Genomic DNA, 13,103 nt, shown 5'->3' on the forward strand with positions numbered 1-13,103 from the left:
TTTCTCCTTTCTACTGATTGTTTTTCCCGTACATTGATACTGCATAGGGAGTTGAACTTGAGCTGAGAAAGCTAGAAGGAGCAGTAGAGGCCATCCATGAGAATTTGCTTTATTTGAAGGGCAGGTAACCTGATCATGTCAACATGACAACATCTCCTGCCCCCCAAAAAAATATTTTATTTTATTTTTCGCAAAATATCGAAAATTTTTGTTTTGATTTTCTTTCTTTCTTTTTCTCTTTTTTTTTTTCCCTTGAATTTTTAACTCAGGGAAGCAGAGATGAGGGCTGTGAGTGAAAGAACGAATGCCAGGGTGGCATGGTTTAGTATAATGTCCTTGGGCATCTGCATTGGAGTTTCGGGTTTGCAATTGTGGCATTTGAAGAGATTCTTCCAGAAGAAGAAGCTAATCTAAACTGTGCTAGTGTTAGCTTAATATCATTAGTGAAACAAAGAAAGGTATAATAATATATAAGCATTTTCATCAAGTATACTCACAAATTGTAGCTGGAAAGATTTTGATAACATATGTAGCGTTTCCAGATCTTCTTATACACAAGTTCCTTTTTTATTTTCAAAAGTAATGCTTTATGCTATATGAATATAATATAATTATACTGGATTATGTTACATGATATGGTTTATGAGAACTGTTAGACAGAAGGGAAATAACACAGCACAAACCCTTCGGGGTCAGAGTGAGAACATGACAACAATTGCAGACGTCACTCTTTTTGAACATCATTACTATGATGCTAACCTTGTAGATGGATTCAATTTGCCTATAGCAATAGCAGTAAAAGTGAAACCTGTTAATGGCACTGGAAATTGCTTTGAGGCAGAGTTAGCTGGCATTAGAGGCAGAGCTGTATTGATTAACAAAAATACTACAGGGCCACCAAAAATCAGTTACCAAATATTTTTGTCTATATACATATGTTGTTTTATACGTTTTTAATGTATATTTTGTATTACGGCATGTATTTTATACAATTAGTTAATTTGGTAATTGATTTTTAGTGTACTCGTAGTATATTTGATTTACGGTTGTTTTGAGCATTCTAACGTTTTCCGCCCATAACTATCCAGTAATCTTGTAATGCTAAAACAAATGTTGATTTGGCCACCGTGGAAAATAATAATGCTAATGAAATAATTGTAAGTTATGTTATTCCGGTCCATAAGGAGTTCTTAAAATGAGGTACTTTTTTCTCACACAACGCAAATGTATGAGACTATTTTATGCTTTCCATTAATTAGTATCAAACAAACAAAAGGCTTATGATTCGCCTGAATGAGGATGTTTTGCACTCCATAAAAGGCGTCATGATTATGTAAGCCATAAAATATGATTAATTATTCTATTTAAAAGATGAATTTGTATGTCAAGACTCCATAAAATTGATTGTTAGAAGAATAAATGTCCAAGTTTGAAGCGGTGTTGAACACTTGAACAGTGATCAGTTGACAAAGTAATAACTACAAATTGAGTGGGAAACATGGCCAGCACATTTTGCATCCTCCTTTTGAAGCAAGTCAAAAAGGACAATGAAATCACAAGCTCAACCACATATATAATTGCCATAGTACCACTACCACCACCATTACTACTCCTGCTGCTGCTGCTACTACTATAGTACTATGTATATGGTATCTGTGACCAATTGAGGCAAGATTATAAGTTGCACAGTGTGTTGAACAGAAGGACAGTTGATTTCTGTCATAAAAATTACATACTTCTGTTAGACTACTTGATATAATTTTATTTTTAAATTAAAGTGTTTCAAATAATAAAAACGTGACTTTATTTTTAGTAATATTTTTTAAATGTTATTAAATTTTTGTAGCCATCATACCCACCACAACAATAACCATATACCTAATATTTATTACTTGTATATTGTGTAAATAGTAAATACTCATGTTTACCGTTTACCTTTTTTTATGAAATTAAACTTTTAATTTTTCACCATTAAATTAAATAATAAACTCTGTGTCCATAGAAATAATTAACATAAACCCATTAATTATTATATAGTATATAGCTAATGCTCATTTTTTGGAGATTTGAAAAAAATTCGGTGTACAAAATTTTCTTTTTAAAATATCTTTCATTTTATATAATTTATAAAAATAAAATTATTAACTCATGAGTCATGACTTTTTAATTTTAGTATAAAATACTTAATACTGAATTTGTTATCATTGTTATTCAAAGTTAATTTATAAAAAAGTGCACACTAGAATATAATAAAGCAAGAGGCACTCACTACTAGTGAGTTGTGTGGAAACATGAAAAGGAAGAGTAGTAATAACTAATAAGTAAAGATGGTGCAACAACAACAAGAAGAAGCCCTATTGCATGCACGCTTAGGCTTATATAATATTAGCATATATAGCACATTGAATAATTACCACTCCCTTCTTTCTTTCTAGTTTCTACAAAACAAGAGCCACTCTTTGTGTCAAAACCCATCATTGGATTTTTGTGTGGGGAGGGGGATCCAAATACTTGTTATAGTTATGCCTTCAACACTTCTACCTTTACCATTATTATTCATCACAAATAAACCCTATCATCTCCAATCTTCTTCTTCTAAAGACTTTGGTGCCCTCTAGGGTTTGTCAGAGGCATTGTTCCATAGCCATTTTGGCATTCTGTCCACCTCCGATCCGATCCGATTCGATTCATTAATTTGTAGGAGGTGGCCAGTAGGCCAAACGGGTTCTGTGAATATGTATTTGACAAACCCCATCTTAGAGGGCAAGCTTTAAGGCCTTCATCTTTCTTATTTCTTCTCTTTGAATAAGTCTTAGTGTTTTCTTCTCTATCATCTAACATATATACATGAGTTTTCATGTAGCATTTTTTGCAGAAAATACTACTTGATTTGAAGCTTGAAGATCAGGGAATATATGGTGATTACTCCAAGGTATGCATTTTTTGGTTTGTCACTGTGTTTTTCGGTTCGAAAAGTCAAAGATTAATTCATTATAAATCTGAGTTTCATTTAAAGATTTATCGTTGTTAATTCGAACCCCAATCCATCCGCTTAGTATGTTGTTTCTATTTTCTACTATAGAACGATCTTAATTAGGACAAGGTAATTGAAAGTCAATAATTCTTATTAACTTCGACACGTAACTTGTTGATTATATATTATTGGTCTGATAAATTAAAAGTCAACCAGGCACCACACATGAAACTGATGACTGGCATTATCATAGAGGTTTCTTTTGTAATTTTGTGTGTGTGTTTGTCTTGCATTGGATGGGTTTGCAAAGTATGATAGCGAAGTCACACCTTTTTACATGTTTAAACTCCTATTAAAAGCATGATAGATGATGGAGGATCCACATGTTTAAATTCAATTGGCCCATTGCTACATTAGCAGCATTGGATTCCTAGAAGCATTAGAGTACAATTTAGACCTAATTAGCAATGTTGTATTTGAGGCCAAACCAATTCCAATTATAATCATCATGATTCATGACCCATGAGTGGTAGTTGTGTTTATTAGTTTCATGCCCTAACAAAAACTCATCATCATGCCAACACCCACTAGCACCAATTCTATGCAAATATAGGAGGGGAATCTCTTAGTGCTCTTTCATTTCCAGCTGACACATTTCTATCTATATATACATCATTATTTATCTCATCGAAATTAAGCTAGCTAGCTAGCTAGTAGTTGTTCCTATGAAATGATTTCTCATATTACCTCTAATTTATTTTTTATGGGACAAAGTTTAACTTTGATAATTTTGCTAGTAGATTATTGATATCTATGATGTGTGTCATCATCAAGCCTGAAAGAAATTAATGACTGAGTTTGCTTATGTTCAAGTGTAGCTAGCTAGAATGATTATGTATGTTCATTGCCAATTACTTGTCCTAAATTTTGTTGGTCAACAATATCAACTTTTGTTTTGTATATTTTTTATTTTTGGTATTGAAACGGGGGCTAAAGTCCACTTTTCCCGGCCCTGAAGAGTGAAGTGTTTTCCCTTGGGCCAACTAACAGTAAGGTGTTGACTGTTGAAGGTCCAAAAATCTGCATCCGCTACTGTGTACTATGTAGTAGTGACTGATGCATCAGATTCATTATCAATACATAACAGTAATAATACCATTATTCCACCGTCTTTCTCCGCTCCCATATCTTTTTTGAATTAACGATTTAGGAAGATGTTGAAAGAAATTTTAGAGTAGTCCTCAGATTGGCTGTTTGCACCGGAAATTTTTTTAAGATTTTAATTTTATCATAAAAGTTTTTGAAATTGAGCAGACTACACCATGTTAGTTCTCATTTTATTTTTGTCGAATTATTTGTCATACCGTGAGTATCTGACACATATTCCTTTGTTCTTGACTAGACAAAACGATGTTGTTTTAGTTTTGATGTTAAATATTTGATGAAAAGACGTCATCTAACTTTTAATGTATCAAAATACATTTTATGAACCACAAAAAATATATAACGATTAAGGTTAAATGATGTCGTTTCATCAAATATTTAGCGTCAAAACTAAAGTGACGTCGTCTCGTTTAGTCCCGTATGAAAGAAATGTGTTAGATTACTCATAGTGTAAGGAGTCTCAAGGATGTTTTTGGCACGATTAGAATTTGGAGAGCTTTTTTTAAATAAGTAGTCAATTTCAAGAATCACTTTAAAACTTAACTTAAAAGATGTTAATTGCAATGATATTACTAGAGAGCATAATTTTTATAGTAGTCAAATTAATTAATGAAGTGGGTAAAATATAGAACAATAATGATGCATGCCAAAGCAATTATGAATCTAAGACAACAAGGGTCACCTCGTAGTTGTAGTCCTCTTAATTTAACATGACATAAGTATATAGTTTGGATTTAGTTTATCATGTGTTGAGTTTAGAAAACAATAATTATATTTTTTGTAATAACAAACATATATTTAATTGGGTTGAAAGTTTAAAATTTTATTTGATGTGAGTATTAATTGTACAGGCTTATATGATAGTTGAAATTGATAAAATGAGTTAAACTATTTTGGATTAATTGAACATTGAATGGAGTCACAAGTTGCTATCTTTTTTTAATCCAACAAAAACATATATTAAGATTCATTGATGCTGCATTATGTCCAAATCAATTCAGATAGTAGTAATTTTGAGAAATAGTTGCTGATCTTCAACCAAAGAAAATAAGAGTTTCATAAGCTATTGAAGCTAGAGTCTCACCATCTCAAGCCTAAGTTTTATTGTGCAGCCCAAACCAAGAGAACCAGCAGGCCAATAAGAAGAACAATTTGCAACCAAGGCTGCTGATAGGGACCAAGTTCATAACCTAATTCACTTGCTTCATGAAGAGAAAAAGAAAAACAATGTAATGCAGGTGGAGTTTTGTGGTTTCGCGTAAGGCTCAGAGAAAAAAAAAAGAATGGTTCACTTTTTCTATCTATCGTCAAAGAAGAAAAGGGAAAAGAAAATCTTGGAGGTTATGTCAAATCAAAATGGAGTCAAAATCAATATGCTCAAGCAAGCAAAATCAGAAGAAATAGGTAAAAGATTCCTATTAACATGCAAGTCAATTGCTTGTTGATTTCACCTTCCTTCTGCACAAGTATTTCGGGTAATAAGAAGACAGTAGAGACTATTTTGTTCTGCTGTAAATCAACGGTTGATATTAAAACTTGGAGCCAAAGCACTAGATTAAGGTTTGGATTTGGCAAACTCATTAAGGAATCCAAATCAATGAAGCTACTACTACTTATCTCTCTTCTGCATTGCTTAACTCTGATCTCAATCTCTGGTTTTATAGTCTGATTGATGAAAAGAAAGGGAAGACTTCAGCTGATTCAAGATCCAATGAGTTGACTTAGTTCAGCAAACCCTAACCTTGGAAACTGTACTCCATACAAAAAGGAAAAATCAATTTTAGTTTTGGGTAAGGAGAGTGGACCAAAATCTGAGTTTCATTGAGAACTTTTCTACTATTTTTGCTCAACGTTTTGGACAGTATTTTTAAATAAAAAGAATATTTTGCCAAGATGGAGAGCTACATATGAGAGAGATAAATCCGGTCAATCATATAGCTTCAAAGCTGTTCTACATCATGTCCTTCATGGTTTATCATTGAATATTTTATTTGTATGTTTTATCTTTCTTAGTTTCATTGTGAAAAAAGGCATATATGTGAGGTATTAAGAAAAAAACCATTGAAAGAAAAGACAAAGAGTGGTACTTAGAGAGAAAAACCAAGATTTATGTCATGTCTTTTTTTATTGTATTTCTATTTTGTATCTTGTATCTTAGATGTATCCCTTGCTAAGCTAGATGAGCACTTAGTGTGTTGTGAGTCTAGACAGTGAACCTAGTCAAGTCAAGTTTAGGTAGAAGTTTGGTTTGTCCCTGATAGGATTAGATTGAATCCTTGGAAATTGGTGTATGTAACACTTAAAAAGATAGTGAAAATTCCACTATTGTTGTGGTGGAGACTGGATGTAGACTGCATTGCATAAAGTAGCTGAATCAGGATACATGGCTATATCATTTTCTTCTTCCCTGCTCTAATTCAGTTTGCACTCGTTATGAGATAAAATAAAATTGTCTTTTGTATAAATAATCTGGCAGTCTGAACAAAAGCAAAGTTTTATTTTTTGGTTTGAAGATTAATTAATCAATTTAAAAGAAGGCCATAGATTCAACCCTTTTTCTCTAGGCCATCAGTAACCTTCCTCATGTATTCTAAAATTATATTTATTTTATGTTTCTCAAAAGTTGAGACAAAGATATAAAGACATGAACCTTAAAATAGATACACATATATATTGACATATTTTGCATAGAATAAAGGACATTTTAAGCCATTTTCTATGCAAAACAATTTTAAAAAAAATGGCTTAAAAATGTTAGTAGTACTATAAAAGTTTGTAATATTCTAGTATTTTAGGTAAATACGGGTTATAACTATATTTATTTTAATTTTTAAATTATTATTGACTATGTAGAGTATTTTTTTAATGTCCTAAGTCATTAGGACATTACAAACTTTTATAGTACTCTTAACATTTTTTAAGCCATTTTTTTAAATTATTTTGCATAGAATAAAGGGCATTTTAAGCCATTTTAAGCCATTTTCTATGCAAAATAATTTAAAAAAATAACTTAAAAAATGTTAGGAGTACTATAAAAATTTGTAATATTCTAGTATTTTAGGTAAATACTGGTTATAACTATATTTATTTTAATTTTTAAATTATTATTGACTATGTAGAGTATTTCTTTAATGTCTTAAGTCATTAGGATATTACAAACTTTTATAGTACTCCTAACATTTTTTAAGCTATTTTTTAAAATTATTTTGCATAGAATAAATGGCATTTTAAGCTATTTTAAGCCATTTTCTATACAAAATAATTTTAAAAAATGGCTTAAAAATGTTAAGAGTACTATAAAAGTTTGTAATATTCTAGTAATTTAGGTAAATAATGGTTATAACTATATTTATTTTAATTTTTAAATTATTGTTGACTATGTAGAGTATTTCTTTAATATTCTAAGTCATTAAGACATTACAAATTTTTATAGTACTCCTAACATCTTTTAAGCCATTTTTTAAAATTATTTTGTATAAAATAAAATATTTTTTTGTGGTATAATTTAAATAAATTTATTAAAAAATTTATAAAAAAATATTCAAGTGTAATTCGAATTAATCCACTTCGAACTAACGTTAAATGACGTGCATAGAAGTAGTTCGAATCAACTTGATTCGAATTACATGTTGCTGCCTAATTCGAATGAACTGAATTCGAATTATGTTAATTTGAGTGTCAGTGAGTAATTCGAATCTATGCGATTCGAATTACATGCAATCCAAGTTCGAAACAGGTATGTAAACGTGGTTTGGTTGATTGATAAATCAGATTTTGCTTTGGCTTATTTGTGTAAAATTATTCTCTCCTGGCTTATTTATGTTTTTTACCCTAAATTTTATGTTTTTGAAATAGTAATACAATCATTTTTTTTCTTTATAATTTGTTTCCAAGGGAAATTGAATTTTTAAATTTATTTTACAATCAAATTAAACGAATTGTAGCTAATCAAAATTAGTTTTCAGCTTTTTTTACTCAAATTTGTAAAATCTAAGATAATAAAAATTACTCTTTTTTAAGAGAATAATTAATAAAATCAACCCACTCTGATAATTAACTCCCATATATTTTTAATTTTTATATAAAAATTAAAAATATATGGGAGTTAATTATCAGAGTGGGTTGATGTTATTGATTAAGTGTAATTTTTTATTATACAATTTTAAATAAAATAGAAAAAATATAAAAGAATATAATATATAATAAAAAATATACTTAATAATTAATAATATCAATAAAAAAAATATCAAAGATTTACTTTTATTTTTCACTGCAATAATAATAAATATTACATATTAAATGGGTGAATAATTATGCATAGTATTATAAGCTCATAATTTTGTATTTTTCTTTGTAAAATAATCTAAATACGAACAAAAAAAAATACATAAAGTCCACTATCATGTTAAAATAATTAATCATCTTAAATTATTTGTGACTCAGTAAGAAGATGTTTAGTTGGGAGGATAGGGGTAATTGGCTTTGGTTTTGGCGTCAACATGTTCTAGAAAAGTACAAATTTTTGGCCTGGCTATGTCTTCGGGAGGCTCTTCCTACTGCTGCATTTCGTTTTAGAGAGATAGTAATATATAGAACGGAAAAGCTCTGCATACAAGCCCTAATGGCTTGTATGCCTTACAAGTTCATTAAACAATAAGATCAAAATACGCGCTGTTTCAGGTACGTTGATTACACGCGCTATATAACATCGCACGTATATCTAATTACCAGATTTAAAATATTTCTTTCCCTTTTCGTTTTCGTTATTTTGAGATTTCGTTCTTCTTCTTCTCCCGCGTTTACCCTCCTTCTTCCCCATTGTTCTTTTCTTCTCCTTTTCTCACTAGCATCTTCTTCGTTTAGGTTACCTTTGTCTCTCTCTGCAACTCGAGCTTCGTTTTCTATTTTTGATTTGTTGTTTTTCGAAATCAAAGTTTGATCTTGTTTTGAAGATAATGGATCATTCAACCTCAGATTGTCATCTGAATGCAGGCGAAGTGGATTATGAGTCAGAATCTAACGAAGTCCCTGAGGTTTGATTTACATAGGATTAGTATGAAATTTCTTTCAGTAATTTGTATAGCATTGTGTAGTTGAAAAATTGCTGAACAGATTTGTACGAAGACCGTCACATATGGGTTCCTATCTATCTGGATCACCATTTCTGGGCAGGGATGAGAAGCACACAAAGGAGCGAGAGCATGCATTCATTTTTTAACAATTTTATTACCCGGAACAGCTCGCTTATTCAATTTGTCAAACAATACGATAATTGCCTCGGAAGCAGGGAGCAAGCAGAGAGAGAATCAGATGCTGCAGATTTTCATACGGTCATACCGTGTGCAACCAAATCCTACATTGAAGCTCAGTTTCAAGATGCCTACACTCACGCAAAGTTTAGGGAAGTCCAAGCGCAATTCAGAGGAAAGGCGAATTGCATCACCAGACTAAAGAATTCCGCTCTAGGCTATTCAGTATACGAAGTCGGAGAACAAGTTTCCAGCTCAATATTCAACAAGTTCGTGGTTACTTACGACTCGTTTGCAGCCGAGGTAAAATGCCATTGCTTATTATTCGAGTCGAGAGGGATACTGTGCCGTCACGCACTAAGCGTGTTAAGCTTCGAACAAGTAAGCCAAGTGTCACCGAGATACATACTGGAACGATGGAGCAAGAAGGTAAAGAGGCGACACACACACATCAAGAGCAGCCACGACGAGCCACTAATGGAGCCAAGAAGCAAGAGGTTCGACCAATTGGAAGGGTAATAGAAGAACAAAAGTAACGGTTATTTGAAAGAGAAATTACATGCTCTGTGACGGCTGGTTTACACTACTCTGTTCTGTGTTTCCTTGAGAGGAAGGAGCATCAGTTCCCAAGTTCACAGCCGGTATTCTAAGACAGATTTGATCCAAGCAACACAACAAAATTAATATTCCAACTTATTAGACAACATACACCCAACTTGATCCACGCAATACACCCAAATGGTTCCACAAGACACACCCAAATCATGATAACAAGATTTTATTAAATAATAAATCTTCTTACGTTTCAGACGACACATAGCGACCTTCTGTCGATCGCAGGTCAGGTTGGTTCTCCCTGCGAAACAAGAAACAATTATTAGCATACAAAACACAACAAAATATGAAATAGACAGCCCATCAAGACATACCCCTCTGCAGCAGATTTATCAACGTTTTGCCCTAGCCATTCATCCAGTTCGTCACTTGATATTTCATATGTCTCACTACATTCATAAAAGAAGATGTTAACAAAAATAATTACGACGATAGACGGTAATATAGCTTACGAGGTACTGTACCCGTCAAAGTATTGGTCTTCTTTAGGAGGTGAATCCTCCACGAGAACTTTTTTCTTTTTTGGTTGTGTTCTGGGTGGAAAAAAAAGAGTACCAATCAGAAATAAAAAATTAATTTTATCACAGAATATTATGCAAAGAAGTGCTTACTTTTTTGGTGTTGTTTTTGTTTTTTTCTTCTTATTCTCCTTCTCTGCAGGTGATGATTCTTCACTCCTATAAGTTAATAACAAACACTTCAGTTAATACACGAAATCTTTATAATGAAGCCAAAAGAAAGGAGTAATAATTTCAGGACATTACTCATCACTTTGTTCAGATTCAGATTCTGAATCAGAATCTGGCTCCTCTTGCCTCTGCTTTCTTTTTCTGGAGTCCATTCTGGAAGGCAAACAGTGATTATTTAGAACATACTAAAAATACATCCAACGTGATCAACAAGATACACCCAACTCGAAAAAGAAATTACACCCAAGTATGGTACTTACTTTTTCCCCTTTTTGATGGGGTGTTTTCTTGCTGAATCCTCCGAGTCTTGTTGAGTCTCAGACTCAGAGGTAGAAGTGTCACTGTCAGTAGCTGTTTCTGTCTCCGAAGACGATGTTGGACTCGCCTTCCTTTTTTTTGTTTTTTTGATTTCTTGTTTTTTTTTCTTTTTTTTCTTTTTCTTTCATTTTTTCTCTTGCTCTTGTCTCTGCCATCTTCACAATCCCCTGAAACATGAGATATTTTAGCTAGCAGCATTCAGGTAAATAAAATACAAGCAACATATTATGTTTACTTACCAAAATTTCTTCTTTTTCTGCAGTCATTCTTTCCACCAACTTCTCCTTAGTCCAGTTGGCAATCCAAGGCTTTGGTGGTCTTTCAGCCCTCTTTTTGCCTTTGTTTTCAGAAAGATGAAAGTATATTATCATGAGGGCAAAGAGGCAGCCATCAATTGCCTCAAATCCGAGATCCCTGACAATTGCCTTCTTCTCCTCAGCCATGTTTCTGAACTTATCACTCAGGAGATGTGTGGCACACTTAAGATCCTTTGTTTGGTTTCTTGCTGCCATTTTGTCTGAAACAAAAAATACACACAAATATACACCCATTAGTAACAATAAGATACACCCATATGTAAGAGTCAGATACACCCATTGATAACAGTGAGATATACCCATTGAAATTATTCAGATACATTCATATATATCAGTCAGATATCAGTCAAATATGTTTCAATATCAAGCAACATTACAAGGTCTAATAACAGTAAGATACACCCATATGTAAGAATCCGATACACTCATTTTTAACAGGGAGATACACCCATAGATATTATTTAGATAAATCCATATATATCAGTCAGTTATCACTCAAACATGCTTCAATATCAAATTAATTGAGATATCAGTAAGATACACGCATATATGAGTCAGATACACCCATTGATAAGAGTAAGATACACCCATATGTAAGAATCAGATACACCCATTGATAACAGTGAGATAGATATTATTCAGATACATTCATATATATCAGTGAGATATCACTCAAACATGCATCAATATCAAGTCACATTACAAGTTCAAACAGTATACAACCCCCAATCTACGGAATAAAGCCCCAAAAATTAACAACAGTAGCAAGAGAACTTAGAACAAGAATGTAGAACGACGTAGAACTTAGAAGAATGACGTAGAACTTAGAACAGTGTGACAAAGAAGCAAGAATAATAGCACAGTAAACCCTAGAAGAAAGACGTAGAAGAAAACTAAAATATACAGTAATCTTGATGAACTTACGTTGAGTGTTGTTGCTTCGTTTTCTCTCCAGATTCTTCACGGAGAGTTTGATGTTGTTTTGATGGAGGTTTCGAACAACGATTTGTATATTTTGAACTTTGATTTTTGCTCGAAAATGGGAGCAATATTTTATTATTTAAATTATTTATTATAGTATTTAAAGCATTACTTTTTGTTTTAATTTTTTTTTCCTTTGAAAAACTACTAGGGGTGTAAGTTACCGAACCAAACCGAAATTTATTGCAAAACCGAACCGAAATTTACAACAACCGAATAAAAACCGAAAAAATTGGTTTTTTTGGTTTTTTTCCGATGTAAACCGATCGGTTCGGTTCGGTTTTCGGTTGACTCGACAGAAACCGAACCGAACCGAACCGAACCGCAAAAGTGGTTAGTAATACATTGAAATGAAAATTTTAGACTTAACAAATGTGTTTGTTTTATGTTTAGTTGTTGGAATGAGTTGAAATTGTGTTGAATTTGAATGTAATGTAATATTATTTTAATTTATTGATTGTTTTGAACATCATTTTACTAAGATTAATTTTCTATTAGTTAGGATTTAAAAACCGAAAAACCGACCGAACCAAACCACTTTTGGTTCGATTCGGTTGTTGCGCAAACAGCAAATCGATTGGTTGGTATTATGTAAAAACCGAACAGATCGGTTCGGTTAGTTTTTGATCCAAAACGAACCAAACCGAACCGATAACACCCCTAAAAACTACTAACTAGTAGTATAAATTTAAAAAGTTTTTATTAAAAATACAAAAAAATTTAAATTTTAATATAATTATTTGTATTTGTTAAATAAAAAATTTAAATTTTTTTATTAATAATAAACTTATCATAT

General features: G+C 32.0%; 2 protein-coding genes and 1 long non-coding RNA gene across 4 annotated transcripts in view; 2 read left to right on the top strand and 1 right to left on the bottom strand.

Annotated features, from left to right (window-relative positions):
- The window catches only part of LOC107631719 (transmembrane emp24 domain-containing protein p24delta4), a 2,982-nt gene extending 1,950 nt beyond the window's left edge, over window positions 1-1,032 (top strand). Inside the window, exons 3-4 of the mRNA XM_016335253.2 lie at window positions 48-124; window positions 270-1,032. Coding sequence (XP_016190739.1) covers window positions 48-124; window positions 270-414 — 222 coding nt within the window. The 3' untranslated portion in view covers window positions 415-1,032. The remainder of the gene's footprint in view (window positions 1-47; window positions 125-269) is intronic.
- LOC107634751 lies at window positions 2,261-6,097 on the top strand. Its single transcript, XR_001619042.2, has 2 exons — window positions 2,261-2,932; window positions 5,251-6,097. It is a non-coding gene; the product is annotated as an uncharacterized LOC107634751 (long non-coding RNA).
- Window positions 9,917-11,403, bottom strand: LOC107633904. 2 transcript variants are annotated; one of them, XM_021117619.1, is made up of 8 exons: window positions 11,249-11,403; window positions 10,952-11,176; window positions 10,767-10,844; window positions 10,614-10,679; window positions 10,467-10,535; window positions 10,317-10,391; window positions 10,190-10,243; window positions 9,917-10,033 (listed from the first exon to the last, which is right to left on the bottom strand). In XM_021117619.1, the coding sequence occupies exons 3-8, from the start codon at window positions 10,841-10,843 to the stop codon at window positions 9,943-9,945; spliced, it is 432 nt and encodes a 143-aa protein (XP_020973278.1). In that variant the 5' UTR covers window position 10,844; window positions 10,952-11,176; window positions 11,249-11,403; the 3' UTR covers window positions 9,917-9,942. The 2 variants fall into 2 exon arrangements, with proteins under 2 accessions (XP_020973278.1, XP_020973279.1); XM_021117620.1 differs by having other exon boundaries at window positions 10,948-11,176.

The sequence above is a fragment of the Arachis ipaensis genome, chromosome B03 (genome assembly GCF_000816755.2).
Source record: "Arachis ipaensis cultivar K30076 chromosome B03, Araip1.1, whole genome shotgun sequence".
NCBI lineage: Eukaryota > Viridiplantae > Streptophyta > Magnoliopsida > Fabales > Fabaceae > Arachis > Arachis ipaensis.

Bases quoted from the DNA above. Each gene is read 5' to 3' on its own strand.
- LOC107633904 (XM_021117619.1), bottom strand. From the start codon at position 10,843: ATGGACTCCAGAAAAAGAAAGCAGAGGCAAGAGGAGCCAGATTCTGAT. The intron at 10,680-10,766 runs GTAATGTCCTGA...ATTAACTTATAG, and splicing joins GAATCTGAACAAAGTGATGA to GAGTGAAGAATCATCACCTG. The intron at 10,034-10,189 runs GTAAGAAGATTT...AATCTGTCTTAG, and splicing joins CGCTATGTGTCGTCTGAAAC to AATACCGGCTGTGAACTTGG.